This window comes from Typopeltis vanoorti, chromosome 19 (genome assembly GCF_054136105.1).
Source record: "Typopeltis vanoorti isolate ZY-2024b chromosome 19, IOZ_Tvanoo_1.0, whole genome shotgun sequence".
NCBI classification, from domain to species: Eukaryota; Metazoa; Arthropoda; class Arachnida; order Uropygi; family Thelyphonidae; genus Typopeltis; species Typopeltis vanoorti.
The window spans coordinates 92,959,884-92,976,563 of record NC_143567.1 but is presented as its reverse complement, the minus strand read 5'-3'; the positions used below and the strand labels follow the sequence as shown (position 1 = coordinate 92,976,563).

Below are 16,680 nucleotides of genomic sequence, written 5' to 3'. Positions count from 1 at the left end.
GGTCTAACGCACTGCAGGTTTACTATATTTCTTGGACGTGATTTTTATGATTAAAAACTTCATCGTAGATGAAGTTTTTAATCATAACTACATAAAATTAACTATTATTAATCAGTTATAATTAACATAAAATAAAAATTTTATAACCATTCATTCATTATTGTATAGGCTAGGCTACCACGAAACAATAGTATCGATTGTACTAGCCTACCATAAAGCAAAAGTGTTGCTTTTTCGTTATCAATGCATGAATCGTTATACCTGTAAATAAATATGAATAATTTCTTTTTCTCACTACTTTTCATTTTGGATGTCTAATATTAATAACACATATAACATCTACAGTGTTTTGTATCTATGAATACAATACTGATATAGGTACGGACAGACATACGATTCATCTTGTAAACAGACGAAGTAAACGTACGGTATCCATAAATACAGTATAGTACTGTAAATGTATTTTCACTACCTTATGATTTTCTTAATAATATTTTCTCTAGTTTACTTTATTGTAAGAATATAGTATATAATACATACACATCATACAAAATATGTGTTAATCGACTATTTATGTTACCGGTAAGACTTCCGGTCAACAGTAGGCTATTAGTAGTTAAGTTTTTGGGGAGTCCAAAGTTTTACGCGAATTTTCAAACAACGCTGGGGAGTCGGCCCCTTACCTTCGCGTTGTTTAAGGGTCAACTGTATATATAATGCAGATCGCGCCCACAAAAGATAGTAAACATGTAGTACATTAATTATTACTAGTATCGTAGGTTCCTTATTTTAAGAAATGTGCTGGGCAGAGCTTAGTGAATAGGAGAAAAGAAGGTGATGTGATTGAGGAATTATCGCATACGACAATAAGTAGTAGGAAAAGTCACTCCTGGAAACTCTACAAAGGTAATGAGAGTAAGAAAGTGAAACGTGGATTTTTTTGCAAGGAGCATGTTGAATGAGTGGAATATGATAATAAATCTATGGGAGATCATGTCTTTTAAGTAGTACGATATCACGACAATGAATACATTGTATGTTTTATATATAGACCCAGCTAACGAACTCATTGTCTCCAGACTCGCTTTATCAAGATGAGATCACTACTCCGATCCAGAAAATCTCGACATGACACACTTTAATATCCAGGTGTCTACCGGCTATAGTGTGAATGCAAATCATCTGGACAGACAGAAAAAAACTATCGACCAACGCATTGAAGAAACACATATGAGATATTGGAAACCAAAGAAGTGAGGTCTTAGCTTTATCATGTACTCTCTTCAGCTGGCCCAAAAGACGCTTCGGCAATGAGACATCAAGTGTTGGATAAATCAGAACTATTACTCTGTTGCCATGACATAGCTGAGAAAAAATATATAAATAAAAAATTGGGAATCAGTGGAAATAGCATCAGATCCTAAACATCTAATATAAACCCAAGTATCAGCTTGGAGGAATACATCCATCATTAACTAATCGCGTGTATGCGAATGTTAAATACGCACAACGTGATCAACAATGCAACGCACAAACGCTAGACTCATGTATAACTACATGCTTATCACCTTTGTTAGTCTTTGATGTTTGTCTAATAGTCGTGTTTACACTGAAGAAATCGTATGTAATCAGAGTGAAACGTCATGTTTTATTGTTGAACAATATCGTTGAACGATATTATAACAGTCCATGGCGAATTTTCTTGCAAGTATTGATCCTAGGGTCGTAGAGTTACCACCGTTACTTATTTTGCTATGGACAAATAATTCCAACGATGACCTTGCAACTTATTTTCTAGATTTATTTAGAAACAATGGGTCAATATCTAAGAAAAGTATATCTAAGGAACTCGAGGACTGTAAAGACTGTAAACCAATGCTTACGTGATACTTACCCTTTTGGATAATCCTTCTCTTTTTTCGTGAGAACCTGGATGTATGGTTTGATGGTTGTCCTCTAACTTTGTGTGAAGCTGATTAGTTTCGGAAGAACTTCTGCATTAGAAAAAAAGGGGGTTATTGCTTCTAAGAACTTTACATTAAGATAATATTAAGCAGTTCTACATAATAATTTCGAACATTGTTCTTGAATCTGATTGTATGTGTTAAGAAGGAACAATATTATAAGACCCAATTGGAAAGTTCACTTAGATTAATTCAAAGATTAATCATAATAGACTGTTTAAATGCCTCAGGTCTTTTTTCTTTCACTTCAATACAGCCTTTCCAAACAGAACAAAAATGAATAAACTCTGTTATTTCTATGATTGTATTATAATAGTATTTTTACTTCTCTGTTATAATGTCGTAATTTAAGCAATCATAGATATTATGCTTGTTAGATTTTTTTTTCTTCTCTAGTTAACTCATCGCTCCTCGACCGGTCTTCATTTATCGAAGTATTTCTAATAATTCGATAGAAAAAAAATCAGCTAACGTCTTTTTATTCTCATATCTTTTATTTCCTTATCTTACTTTTGGAGGCTGAGTGAGTAGTTCAATCTCCACCGGTAGCCAATCACAAATAACTAGCTCAAGGCAGTCACTAATTATAAGCGGCATTCCACGAGTGTCGCCATCTCGTGGTATCAATCCTACCGTGTTACTTCCTGAAAAGTGTGAGTTCTTCGGTCGATTTCCTTGCGTTTACGGACGAAAAATCCGAGTTTCCGGGACCAAAGCTCGCTGACCCATCGAGATCGACTAACTCGGGAACTGGTCGAGGAAAGACTTAGAAAAACATTTTTTTAGTCGGCGAGTAGATTAGAACGTAGATCTTTCTTCGTACAGCCTAGCGCACAGGACGTAAACGAATCTTCCAGTGAGCGACACAGGATAATTACTTCGATGAATCAAAGCTTTATTATTATATTAAATACAGGAAAGATGATTATCATTAAGAAATAAAAAATCTTCGAAGGGAGGTAAATCAAAACAAGATATACAAACCAATGAGACTGTGAAGTGGTGATATTATCGGGTACCGTGTTAAATACAGATTTATATGGGATATTACGAAGCGAGTAAATTCATGAAACTGGAAAGCCATTATTATTTTCAGTTAAAATAATAATCAGCACACTTAGAAGCGAACTGTAAGTGTTTGAAGTGTCACATTCAGTAGTTTTTCTGATTCCAATACTGTCTGTATATTATTTCGTACCATTATTTCCATAAATGGTGTACTTAAATAATTTGGACAATTTACGAATATTTCCAATATAGTACAAGAACTTTACTATAGACAAAGTTTTGCCCTACCTAATGCTGTAATTAAAACAGTGTAAATAATGTAAATAAAAGAAATCTTCAGACTTTTATACTACTTTTGGAAAACATTTTAACTGAACTCTTAATCCTAACTGATTATGGAAATCAGGGGGTAGCCATCACTGACAGTGAGCTCATTGCTATCGACTTTCGGCCATCAGACAGCGTTGTGGAATTAAAATCTGGTTTCTGAGAGGAAAATCTCCCAGAGATCGAATAACTGGAGAACCGATAAAAGAAAATAAAAACAACTTTGGTGGCGACTGGAATCGAACCTATTCTTTCTTCTACCGGTTTAGCATTATGGAACCAGAAATGTTACCACTGAAATAAATGGAATTATGAATGTAAAAAGAAATAGTAAGAATGTTCGAATCAATCGTACTTACTTTCCATTGGGATGGTAATGCCGATAATTATTATTATTTACGAAAGTGATAGATTCATCTTCAAGAAAACCCTGGGATATCTTGTCAACGTTTACTTTTTTCTTGTGGTGCAAACTGAGGTCATTTTTGTGTTCCAGGAATGTAGGTGAAACATTTGTTGTTAGAAAATACCTATCATCCACTTCACAGTCTTCTTCGATCCACAGGTTGGACGTTGGCTCAACTATTTTACTGTGAGCATAAGAGAACACAGCACATAATTATCACAGAACTTCCCCTAAAGGCTAATCAAATAAGAAAATTAATTTATAAACAATGTATTAGTTTATTTGGTTCCCTCTTTCCCAGCAAATGAATCGATTGAAAAAAAATAACAATAATAATAATAATAATAATAATAAGATAGCTCAATTATTTGTAGAAAATCAGAATACTAAACTTCTGTGGATCGGGAAAAGCGATCAAGTTTAATTTTCTTCTATAAATGGATTTCTATAATGTGAAAAACTTTATTTGGGCAAGTATACTTAAAAAATATACTTTTCAAAAGGGCCTCCCAAGGCGTGAAGTCCATCCCACTATGCCCATCTAAATGCTAGCAGGCGAAGACAGAAGAGGAGATTGGCACCATCTGCCTTAATTTACTGCCCATTAGACATTCATGGCAAAGGGTTTTACACAGCACACCATGCCGACTCGGACGTCGCCCGGTTCAACAAGGTCCGCGTTGCCATTTGGTAGCAGCTCCAGGGGTGGCAATGAGAAGTTAGCGACTGGCACTACAATCACCACTATCACTGACAAAAAAAATAATGGAAAAACTGGATCCAGATTCAGACTCAGCAACTATTTAATGATCAGAACTTGGAATATTAGGGCTCCCCTACAATCAGGCCAACTTAAATTCATTCAACTATTATGTTGAATGTATTTGAAGACTTCCCCAAACTGACATTTTTGATATTTAAGGAGAAAGCAGATTTTGAAATATTCGACATTTATTATTAATTAAAAACACCAAATTTTATAGCCACATTTTATAGGAATATAATGGCAGATCAGTGAAACAGGTTTATAATCTCCACTGTACGATCACTTATTAAAAATACATTATTCAGTTCTTCTTCTAGTGGGAATTAGGACAATTAACTTCGGTTTTTTAACGATAACTGCACTTATTCAATTCTTTATATAAATCATACATATTAAATGATGCTATGAGAATCCTGTTCGCTTATCAAATAGCAAGTTAAGTACTTTAAGGTATTTGAATAGTACACGCAGAGTAAAATAAATTCTTTCTCCTACCTGGTAAAGTCCGTTTCGATAGGAATAAGTCTTTCAACAGGAGTAAGCCTTTCCAAGACTTCAATGTTATTCTTTACCAGTGGCTCTTCGATAATGGAAGGATTCTAAGAAAGAAAGAAATAAATAATAATAATGTAAAGCATTATATGTTCGTATCTATGCTCGCACATTATTTTTTCAGAAGCTAAAAAAGAATTCGCTACATGGAGACAAACATTATTGGAAAATATTAGTAGAGTTGTTTAATAACATTCTTGGTCACGAAAGATTATTATTAAAGATTGTCAAACCCTGCTGAAGATTATTATTAAAGATTGTAAAACCCTGCTGAATTTTTGAAGCCTCTTCAGGCCTCGAGTAAAGTCGCATTGGGCGGTGAAAATCAATTAGCACCTAAAACGTTCAAAAGCATCTGTGCACCTAATTAAGATAATTAACATAGCATTTTTCGTTAGGGAAACTATACTTATAAAAAAAAATTATAATACGGAAAAAAAACAAATATAAATAATATACTCACTAGCGAATTCGATAGCACTGCTGTTCTTTCATCTTTTTCGTCCAGCAGTTTGCGGTTGACAGTCCTGTAAAAAAATAATTCCATACTTTAGAAAACATTATCTAAGAAATAAAGCGTCATTGCAATGTGTATTTTTTTAAGTAAACGGAATATAAAATAATAAAATGAAGACATGACAATATCTGGAAGAACTTAATTTAGAACAGATATTCGAACTTACCTTAATAAGTCCAGTTGTTTTACTAGGCCTTCACGTTCTAAGGCAATTCCTTCAGAGACCTGAAGTGCAGCCCTAATTAAAAGAAACGGAAAATAAATTAAAAAACAAAAAAAAAAAAGGAAGAAGAAATTATCACATGAACATGCACGTATCACGATTGTTTTAATAGCGCACAACAACAAGATTTGTTTTAATCTACAACAATAAGAAAAGGATGTGTGCCCATCGGATTCTCTCGTTGCTTCGTGTGATTTAGTTTCAGTTTAATTTCGTGGCTGTTCATGTTTGTAATCGGAATAACATATTGTTATTCAATATGTCATTTTGACTCTTGAAGTTAAATAACATTGGGAATTATTCAAAATCAGGTGATATAAAGGACTTCGTTGTTCTATAGAGATCGGAAAGAGCACGACGTTAGCATAGCTAAGTGGTTTTGCCATATCACTTGAAAAGCGATCAATTTTCTTCTATAAATGGATTTCTATAATATGAAAAACTTTATTTGTGCAAGTATACTTGAAAAGTATACTTGCACAAATAATGGAAGACAAATAGTTTAGCAATCGTGGGAATGTGACAAGGATCTGTACTTAAGTTTTGCAGATCTGGAAAAAGCATACGATAATTTGCCCAGAGAAAAGCTTTTCCAAACACTACAATTATATGGGATGAATGGGACATTATACAGAGCAATACATAGTCTATATTTAATCTGCCAGTTCAGCAGTTAGAACTGAAGTGAACACAGAAAGGTCATTGATGCAAAATCAGGGGTAAGACATCAATGCACATTATCAACACTCTTAATCATCATCTATGTGGATCACGTTATGAAAGAAAGTGGCATTACCCCTGATATATAGAATTGTCAACCTTAGCTCTTTGCTTTATGCAGATGATGTTGTGCTCTTAAACACATCTAGTGCGAGTCTCCGGGATTTTCTGACTAAATTGAATAACAGCTGTAACGAATTGGACATGAAAATCATCAATGAAAAGACTATGTCAAACTATGAAACTAGACAAGAACACAGAACTTTAGCTGAATTCTGAATGAAGAACCTATAGAACGAGTACAATATTTCAGTTATTTAGTCACAGTTTTTAGTGAAAATGGAAAATTAAATCTGGAAATATACAACAGAATAAGCAAAGTTGGTATGGTAAGAAGTCAACTGAATACATTTATATGGAATAAGAGAGAAATTAGTCAATACACTATACTAGCAGTATACAAGACGGTGTTAAAACCAGTTTTAAGGTTGTGGATCTGAGATTTCAGTTAGATATAAAGCACTTGATCAAAGACTAAATCAACGGCATTAATTTCAGAATCATATTAAAAATGAAGATATTAGAAAGGAATGTCAGCAGAGCTAATTTAAGGTGATTAGGCCACTTAAATAGAATGGGTTAGGAAAGGTTGGCAAAACAGGTGTTTGATGCCAAGATGGCAGGAAAGAGCGCCAGAAGATGACCAGGGTCTAGGTGGATTGATTAAGTTACAAGTGCCTTAGAAGCATGGACGACCAAGTTCTTTCTCCAAATAATTCTCGTTTTTCTCCCAAAAAATGAGCAAAACTTCCATGAACACACAAGAAACATAATCGACTGTGGAGGATGCTACCTTATCCTGTTTAGTAGCAGGCTGTTTGTAATGTACTTATCCGCATCTTTAATAATCACGAAGAAAACTGATGACACTGGAAGACTACAGACGAATCGTTATGCATAAACGATCTTACTGTTGATTACTTGAGGGCGCAAAGATTTGCAATGTGATGAAGAATATGTAAGCAAGCAGAACAAGTGAATGATGCGATTGTGTTAGTAGAAAAAGTCAAGATTGTGAGTATATTGATGCTCACAATCTTTGCTCTTTACCCAAAATCAAAAAAGGCGTGTATGGAATTATGAAACAGATGATCACAATAAACTGCGAAGACCGCTTCAAGCAACCTCGACATGATAAATTGCATGGTAGAGAAATCAGGAGAGCATGGGAAGTCGTTAAAAGGGATGTTTGAAAGAAGATGTATTTTATTGTATTCTCAGAGTTAGAAAAATGAATCACATGGATGTTAAATGGATGAATAATAATTTAAAACAAGAGCCGCACTAAAGATTGGGACCATTACAGAGAGCAAGTCAGGATAAAGTGACAGCCATGATGAGAAAGAGAGAAAGGCCACAAGTTATAAAAGTTAGTTAAATAAGTCAAAAGAAGGCCAAGAGAATTTTATCGCCGTGTAGCAGATAATCGCAATAATGATCATGGAAGTACATCCTGAATGCAGATGGAAGGAAAGTAACAGATCCACTGATAACTGATTTCTTAAGTGTTCACTACATTCCGAGCAGATCCATTAGCTGTTTGTTTGTCAAAGGGAAAGTAGAAGGAAAATAGTGGTAGAAGAGGTTTTAAACCATTATACAAGAGTGGATCTACAGGTAATGTAACGAATTACAGATCAATCAGTATTTCTGTTGTTAGCATCAAGGTTTAGAAGAGGGTGAGTAGACAGTAAAGTTACTTTAGGGAAGATATGCTGTAATACTTCTCCTGCTAAGACATTTGACAGAATTCCACATGTGAGGTCGTTATACAAACTCAAAGAGATGTGTACGCAAATAAGCTTGTAACATGAACAGAAGAGTAGTTGGCTGACAGGTATTCATAAAGGGTTGTGAGGCTATTGAATCTAAGAGAATGAAGCTGACTCCAGTGGTCTATTGCGGGTTCCCTGCATGGGTGATTGTTATTTAACATATATATTAATGGTATTGAGGAAGGACTAGATGGGGACTATCCAGCTATTTGTTGATGATGCTAAGTTGTAGCAGCGATAATGGAAATATCTTATACAGAAGCCCTGTAGACTGCCCTTGTAGGCTTACTTGAACAGACTAATTCTGTGGTGAAGTACTAATGCGTGTGTGAATCAGGTTAATGTTTGACGGAGATTCTGTAATTAATTAAGCTAGACACTTAGAGGTTATAGAGGATAGTGTGTTAACACGTTCATTGCCAATCACGCGATATCGCGCGGTGCGAGTTCTCACCAAACGGCCGATCACGCGTTATCGCGTTGACGTCGCTAACTAAATAAAAAAATGAAAAAAATTTGGCCACCACACGAAATTCCAATATTCAGCTTGGCAATGAAAGTGTTAAAGTTTAGGGACCATATTGCACAGACAAATAAGGTAACAAATGCATCGGATAACTGCACACTGTTGAAGAGCACCTTAAGTAGTAGAGGGAAAAAAGGTAGTTTATTCTCTCACTTCATAAGGCTTTGATAAGACCACATCTGGTTTAATGTGCCAAATATGAACACCTGGATTCCGAGCAGATGGGTAAATAGTTTAAAAGATCCAGAGGCGGTTGACCATGATCATAACCGGCATATGGAATTACACATAATTGAGGGAATCTCGTCTTCAAAGTTTGAGAAATAGACGAATGATAGAAACATACAACTTAGTGAGGCTAACGCATAGTAATGTATGTCTGCTACTTTTGGTTGGTACAGGCAGACTTCGAGAACATCCCTGAAAACTAGCTATGGTTGTGAATAGATGGCATGAGTTCGGATTCGTTTCTGGTGAATAATGAGAGTGTGAAATGGGTTACGATTGGGATTTTCTGTGAATGCATTCGAGGAATGATATGACAGGTATTTAAGTCTGCTTGGAGTAAGGTCATTTAATAATAATAATAATAATAATAAAAATAATAATAATAATAATAATAATAATAATAATAATAATAATAATAATAATAATAATAATAATAATAATATCGACATGTCTTTAAGAAAGGTTGCCATTTATAATCGTTAATTTTGTCGCTGTTTTATTATTCTAATTCGTACTTAGCACGCCGCCTTTTTTCTTCCAAACTCTGCTTCTTGAGATTTTCTATGTGAGCCTTCATCTCACTCATCATTCTTTCCGATTCTGCCAGTTGGCGCTCCAAACTATCTCGTTCCTGAAAAAAAAAAAAAAAAAAAAAAAAGAAGCATTCTGATCATTTCTGTTATATGAATTCACGTTATAGAATATAAATAATATACAATCGTTGTTACATGTGTAAGCCGTAAAAGTTATTTAAATGTGTCTAGTGCGCATATTCCATTAAGCAAAAAAAAAAAAAAAAAGAATCAGCTAACGTCATTTTATTCCCGTATACGTACGTTATAATAGCAAAGTCAATTTACGCTCCATATATATAATGTTAAAATAGTCTTTCATATACGGGTACTCATTATCTTGTTTTTTGAAACCGGTTCATAGTCGAAAATTATTATAAATGATGGAATATTTCGCTATGAATGACAATTTCATGAATTTTCTGCTCTTCTATTTCTCACTGTTAGATTTTCTTACCTTCTGGAGTTTTATGTTTTGGTGTTTCGTCGCTGCTTCTACACTGTTTAATTTTGCTAACTCATTCTCCATCTAAAACAGAAAAAAAAAAAAAAAACAGTAGATTATTAATTAGTTTATTGCATAATTTAATTTATTTATATTTGTTTTTATGTTATATATATATATATATATATATATATATAGTAAAAAACAGGTAAAAAACATGGACTTTCCAGCTTAATAAAAAGAAGAAGAATAGTAACAGTCATATTTGAATAGGTGACCGCGTGCTACTGTTGGCATGAATAGAATGTGTGACAGCTAATTTTAGAGCGCCAGTACTCGATTACTGTGCTATGGGAATCAGGCAAATTGTAGCTTAGATTGTTGTTCAAGTGGGAAGGGTCAGAACTATTTCTTTTGATTCTATAATTCGTCTTTCAAATTCATCCTTGCATATATATAAATTTGTTGTGCGGTCCCAATCAACTTGGTGTGGCCGTTCTTCGAGGTTAGAGTTTGCGGAGAAGAGAACATGACTGGAAAGGGCGCTCGCTCGTGTCTGTAGGAGATGTTACGTCTATGTTCCTCAAGACGAAGTGAAACAGATTTATCTGTCTGGCCAAAATAAGGTCAAACACAGTCGCACATAACTTTATAAACATCAGGAAAATGCAGTTGGTTGTGTTTTGGTGGACTCAGCAAAGAAAGAAGTTTTGGCAGAGTAGTATAGTCGGTCTTTATGTTGAATTTCTTCATAATCCTAGATAGTTTTGGGGTAAGAGAGCTGATAAATGGTAACTGTATATGAGCGATAGTGTTGGATTCATCTTCTTGTCTTGTCGAAGTCGTTGGCGTGGTCTCAAACGTTTAGTGATGTTATGAGAAGAATATCCATTATTTAAGGTGTTTTTCAAGAAGTTACGCTCTGTTTGAAGGTCTTTTCTGTGGACGTGAGACATCTTGTTCGATGGGCAAGGGCGGAGATGATTCCCAGTTTCTGAGGAGGGAAGTGATGAGAAGAGCAATGCAAATATCTATCAGTGTGGGTGGTTTTCCGAAAATTTGAGACAGTCAGGTGATTTACGGATCTTTAGATCCAAGAAGGGAAGAACACCGTTGATCTCTAGTTCTGAAGTGAATTTAATGTTCTGATGTTGATTATTTAAATGGTTTAGGTTTCAAGTTCCTCTAAACCATGTTCCCAGATAAGGAAGACATCATCAATGTAGCATAACCACAGTTTAGGTTTTAAAGTAGCTATAGAAATAGCTCTCTCTTCAATATCTTCTAAACAAATGTTAGCTAAGACTGGGGATAGAGGGCTGCCCATAGCTAACCCGCTAGTTTGTTTATATATTTTATCCTCATAGCAGAAATAGCCGGAATTGATGCAGTGAGTTAGAAGAGCAAATATTTTCTTAGAAACCTTGTCCTTAAGAACAGTTAGAACTTCATCTGTAGGTACATTCGTAAAACGAGACACGATGTCAAAACTCACCATTCTGTCAGAGTCTACGAGATTTAAATTTTTAATTTTTGCGATGAAATCTTCAGAATTTTTGATGAAGGAGGAGGAATTGACAACTAAATGTTTTAAAGAAGCTGCAAGATATTTAGACAGATTGTACGTGGGTGAGTCAATACCTTCCACAATAGGTCTCAGAGGAGTGTCAGCCTTGTGGATCTGGAGAGAGCGGAGAGGTAGTCTTGTGTGTGTCTAGGAAGTTCAGAAGTAGATTTTAGAAGATTGTTTGTACGGTTATGAAGTTCTCTTGTGGGATCACTTTCTAGAATAGAATAGATATCAGAACTTAATAAGTTGTTAATCTTTGAACGATAGTCAGATTTGTCTAAGATTAGAGTTGCATTCCCTTTATCAGCAGGTAAGATAACAATGCCATTGTTGTTACGAAGCTGCTGGATTGCTTTTCTTTCTGTCGGAGATAGATTATCTGTAGGATGACGACTGTTGTTTATGGTAAAGATGGCATCGATCCTAAGTAGATTTGCAGTTTGTTTTAGTAACTGCACGGCTGCCTTTTCAACTTTTGTAAGAAAGAGTTCTTTAGGAATTGAGGTCGGAGAAGGAACGAAGTTAAAACCTTTTGAGAGCACACTAAGTTCTGCACGAGACAGTGTGTGAGAGGATTTGTTAATCACAACATTTTTAAAATTTGTGAATTGATATGAGGTTGGCGAGTTTGTTCCTGTTTGAGTTGATTGAATTTTCTGATAAGAATTAATTTGTTGGAGAGTTGCGATCAAGAAGCAAGGAGAGAGCTCATGCTTTTAATATCAATCCAGGAACTGTTATCTAAAATGAACTTAAGATATTTTCAAAAGAATCTCTTTTACAGAACAAAGAAGCTAACATGGATTTGGTATCTGCGATTCTTTCATTTAATAAATCAAGTTTAGCCTTGCGGTAGATATTATAAGCACGTTTAGTGCGAATCGATTCTTTAAACTCTAAAAACTTTGGGATGACAGAGTGAAATTTGCATCTTTTCAGAAAAACTAAACTATTAATAAAAAGTCCAATTTTTACCAGAGTTTTTTCATAATCCTTGACATGATCTACATCAGTGCTTCCCAAACTTTTGGATGTCAGGGCCCCCTTTGCAAAATTAAAATATTTCACGGCCCCCTCAAACAAAAATCGTAATAGAGAGATATATTATTATAATATTTATTGTATTTATATTCAATACAAACCATACACAACGAATATTGCAAAAATCAAATGCATATATTATATTTTTTGCCTCTTACCGTTTGGTTCTGAAGACGATGCGGACTGTTCTGGTAAAATATGAAATACTGTCCTTTTTTTTAGTCTGTTTCTGCTTCTTCTGATTGTTCGCAGGATTTTTTTTATTTTTTATCAGCCACTTATCCATCCTAGGATTAAATTTTTTAACGTAAAATAGATCAAATAATATCACCACTTACCGATACTGGCACACCACAGACTGACAACATGAAATTAGTGAATATTACCTGAATAAGGGAATTCCCAGACCAGGAACATTTTGCTCTTTTGTGACTTTTCTCTCTTTACGGTAATTAAGGCTAACGCGAAACAGACAGCAAAGGCAAGTTATTAAAGCATGCATATGATTGGTGCGATATTAACAAAAGATCGCGCAACCGAAAGATAAAAGCATAGCTGACAATTGAGTTGAAATGCTAACTCTCTTCAACCGAATTCCATATGTGAAACTGCCATAACATTCATTATATATATATATATTACTTAGTTTTAACACTTTTTACGAATTTTAACACGTTCGGTTGAATTTTATTGCTGCCTTGGGAAATCGAACTCACACTCATCTAATTAATAACAATAGTTTTTAGTTAGATACTGTGTTTGCCCATGCCACATATGGTTTTGTTTCAGTCTACAAAGCATAGTTTCTGTATGAGGGGACATGTGATTCATTAATTAGTGTGTTTTTATCCCAGTTGTCTCTAATTGCACTATTTGCTGAGAAATATATTACACAGACTCCTTATACCTTATTCACTGGCATAATATAGTTTGCCCACCGTTTCCAGGTCCCTGCTTCGCGTCTTTCCAAGCATAGTCGATTCATGCTGAAGAGGAGAAAAAAATGAAGGACGTCCGAATTGGTCGCCAACACGCGAAATCACTGCTTTATAGGTAAAATTTTCCAATTGTTATACAAGCAACATAGTTAACTACAATAATCATAAAAGAGAAGTTAATTTTCCGACCGGTAATAATAAACAACTCATCCCACTATACGGACTGATTACCCTATTATCGGAATGGATTCTTCTTTTTCTGAGATGCGTAGAAGTGTCGAGGGACCTCACGGTGGGCGAACTATAAAAGTACTTGTTTTTATTGCCTCTGCAGTATAGTCGTTGTTAGGGAGGGGTGTTGTTGTTTACCACTGCAAGCGAGTTACTATCTCCCCACATGAACTTGTTTAAGGTTTTTTTCATGTGTGAAGTATATGCGAAACTTTTATTGGTAACAGAAAACTAGCTCGGATGACAGTGATAATATAAAACAAGTTTTAATATGTATATAAAGTCAATATCAACAGTCCCTGATTAGAACACGTGATGAAAGGGACAGGAAGATTTGGAGCTTCCCTGGAGCTTTCGGAGTAAATACAATTAACCACTGCTTTGAAATGAAACATATGAATAAGCAATATTTACTAATAATCTACTTATTCTGAAAGCATTTTAAATTTGTTTTCATTATTTCACGGCACCCCTCAACAAAACCTACGGCCCCCAAGGGAGTCGCGGCCCACAGTTTGGGAAGCGCTGATGTACATTAACCTCGTCAGAAGGTAGACATATATAGTTGTAATTAGGATTGACTCGGGATGTATACATTTATAAGAATAAAATTTAACTGACTAGAACCCTAGAAAGTATAACAAAAATCTTTAATAAATCACGACTAGTTTCATCCGTATTCTGACTTCTTCAGGTGAGTAAGAAATAACACAAGACATAAAAATAACAAGGTTAAAAACATGGACTTTCCAGCTTAATAAAAAGAAGCAGAATAATAACAGTCATATTTGAATAGGTGACCGCGTGCTACTGTTGGCATGAGTAGAATGTGTGTGACAGCTAACTTTAGAGCGCCAGTACTGGATTACTGCGCTATAGAAATCAGACAAATTGTAGCTCAGATTGTTGTTCAAGTGTGAAGGGTCCAGAACTATTTCTTTTGATTCTATAATTCGTCTTTCAAATTCATCCTTGCATATATATAAATTTGTTGTGCGGTCCCAATCAACTTGGTGTAGCCGTTCATCGAGGTTAAAGCACATGACTGGAAAGGACGCTCGCTCGTGTTCTATTGTAGGAGATGTCCCGCCTATGTTCCTCAAGACGAAGTGAAACAGATTTATCTGTCTGGCCAAAATAAGGTCGATCACAGTCGCACATAACTTTATAAACACCAGGAAAATGCTGTTGGTTGTGTTTTGGTTTTGGTGGACTCAGCAAAGAACGAAGTTTTGGCTGAGTAGTATAGTCGGTCTTTATGTTGAATTTCTTCATAATCCTAGATAGTTTTGGGGTAAGAGAGCTGATAAATGGTAACTGTATATGAGTGATAGAGTTGGATTCATCTTCCTGTCGAAGTTGTTGGCGTGGTCTCAAACGTTTAGTGATGTTACGAGAAGAATATCCATTATTTAATAAGGTGTTCATATGCTCTTCTCCGCAAACTCTAACCTCGAAGAACGGCCGCACAAAGTTGATTGGGACCGCACAACAAATTTATATATATGCAAGGATGAATTTGAAAGACGAATTATAGAATCAAAAGAAATAGTTCTGGACCCTTCACACTTGAACAACAATCTGAGCTACCCTTTCCGCAGTAATCGAGTACTGGCGCTCTAAAATTAGCTGTCACACACATTCTATTCATGCCAACAGTAGCACGCGGTCACCTATTCAGATATGACTGTTACTATTCTGCTTCTTTTTATTAAGCTGGAAAGTCCATGTTTTTTACCTTGTTATTTTTATAAGTCTTATGTTATTTCTTACTCACCTGAAGAAGTCGGAATACGGATGAAACTAGTCGTGATTTATGAAAGGTTTTTGTTATACTTTCTCTGGTTCTAGTCAGTTAAATTTTATTCTTATAAATGTATACATCCCGAGTCAATCCTAATTACAACTATATATATATATATATATATATATATATATTCCCGAATTAGTCGATCTCTGGCACAGACAAGCGGGTTTTTCCTCTCAGAAACTCAAGAAAATCGACCGTAGTACTCACATTATTTCAGACAGTGACATATCTTGTTAGGGTTAGGTACCTAGAGATGGCAGCACTTGTTTGCCAGCCTCTTCATCGGTGGCTGCTATAATTAGTGATAGACATGGGCCAGCTATCTCTGATTGGCTACCAGTGGAGATTGAACAGCCCACTCAGTCTCCAAAAGCTAGATAGGGTATAAAGGCCTCACCTATTCCCTATTAGGGAATAAAAGGCGTTAGGTGATTTTTTGATATATTATATAATATATATTATATATATAATATATATAATTAATATAATTAATATAATTAATATATATATTAAATATATATAATATATATTAAATATATATAATATATATTAAATATATATATATATATATATATATATATATATATATATATATATATATATATATATATATATATATATATATATATATATATATATATATATATATATATATATATATTAATTATTTATTTATATTAATTTTTTAATTTATTTATATAATTTATTGTGGAGCCTGTGTGGCTCAGTGGATGTGGCGTTTGAACACCACGGCGCTTGGCCGCACGAAGGAAGATTTGGTTTCGAGTCTAGTCGGCGACTGGAGGAAATTTTTCCAAGCCGTTTTTCGACCGGTTCCCAAGTGGATTTTTCCTCCTGGAAACTCGGGTTTTTCATTCCGTAAACTCAAGAAAATCGACCGTAGAACCCACATTATTTCAGATATTAAATATATTGTGTTAGGGTTAGGGACCACGAGATGGCGGCACATTTGAGCCGTCTCTCTTCACTGCGTGCCACTT

General features: G+C 34.8%; 1 protein-coding gene across 2 annotated transcripts in view; it reads right to left on the bottom strand.

Annotated features, from left to right (window-relative positions):
* The window catches only part of LOC150096346 (EF-hand calcium-binding domain-containing protein 4B-like), a 70,197-nt gene that overhangs the window by 31,033 nt on the left and 22,484 nt on the right, over positions 1–16,680 (bottom strand). For both annotated transcript variants that reach the window (XM_090408991.1, XM_090408993.1), the window contains exons 8-14: positions 10,102–10,173; positions 9,588–9,703; positions 5,707–5,778; positions 5,487–5,550; positions 4,967–5,070; positions 3,659–3,889; positions 1,895–1,994 (exon numbers count right to left, since the gene is read on the bottom strand). In XM_090408991.1, the coding sequence (XP_090265117.1) occupies positions 1,895–1,994; positions 3,659–3,889; positions 4,967–5,070; positions 5,487–5,550; positions 5,707–5,778; positions 9,588–9,703; positions 10,102–10,173 (759 nt within the window). The remainder of the gene's footprint in view (positions 1–1,894; positions 1,995–3,658; positions 3,890–4,966; positions 5,071–5,486; positions 5,551–5,706; positions 5,779–9,587; positions 9,704–10,101; positions 10,174–16,680) is intronic.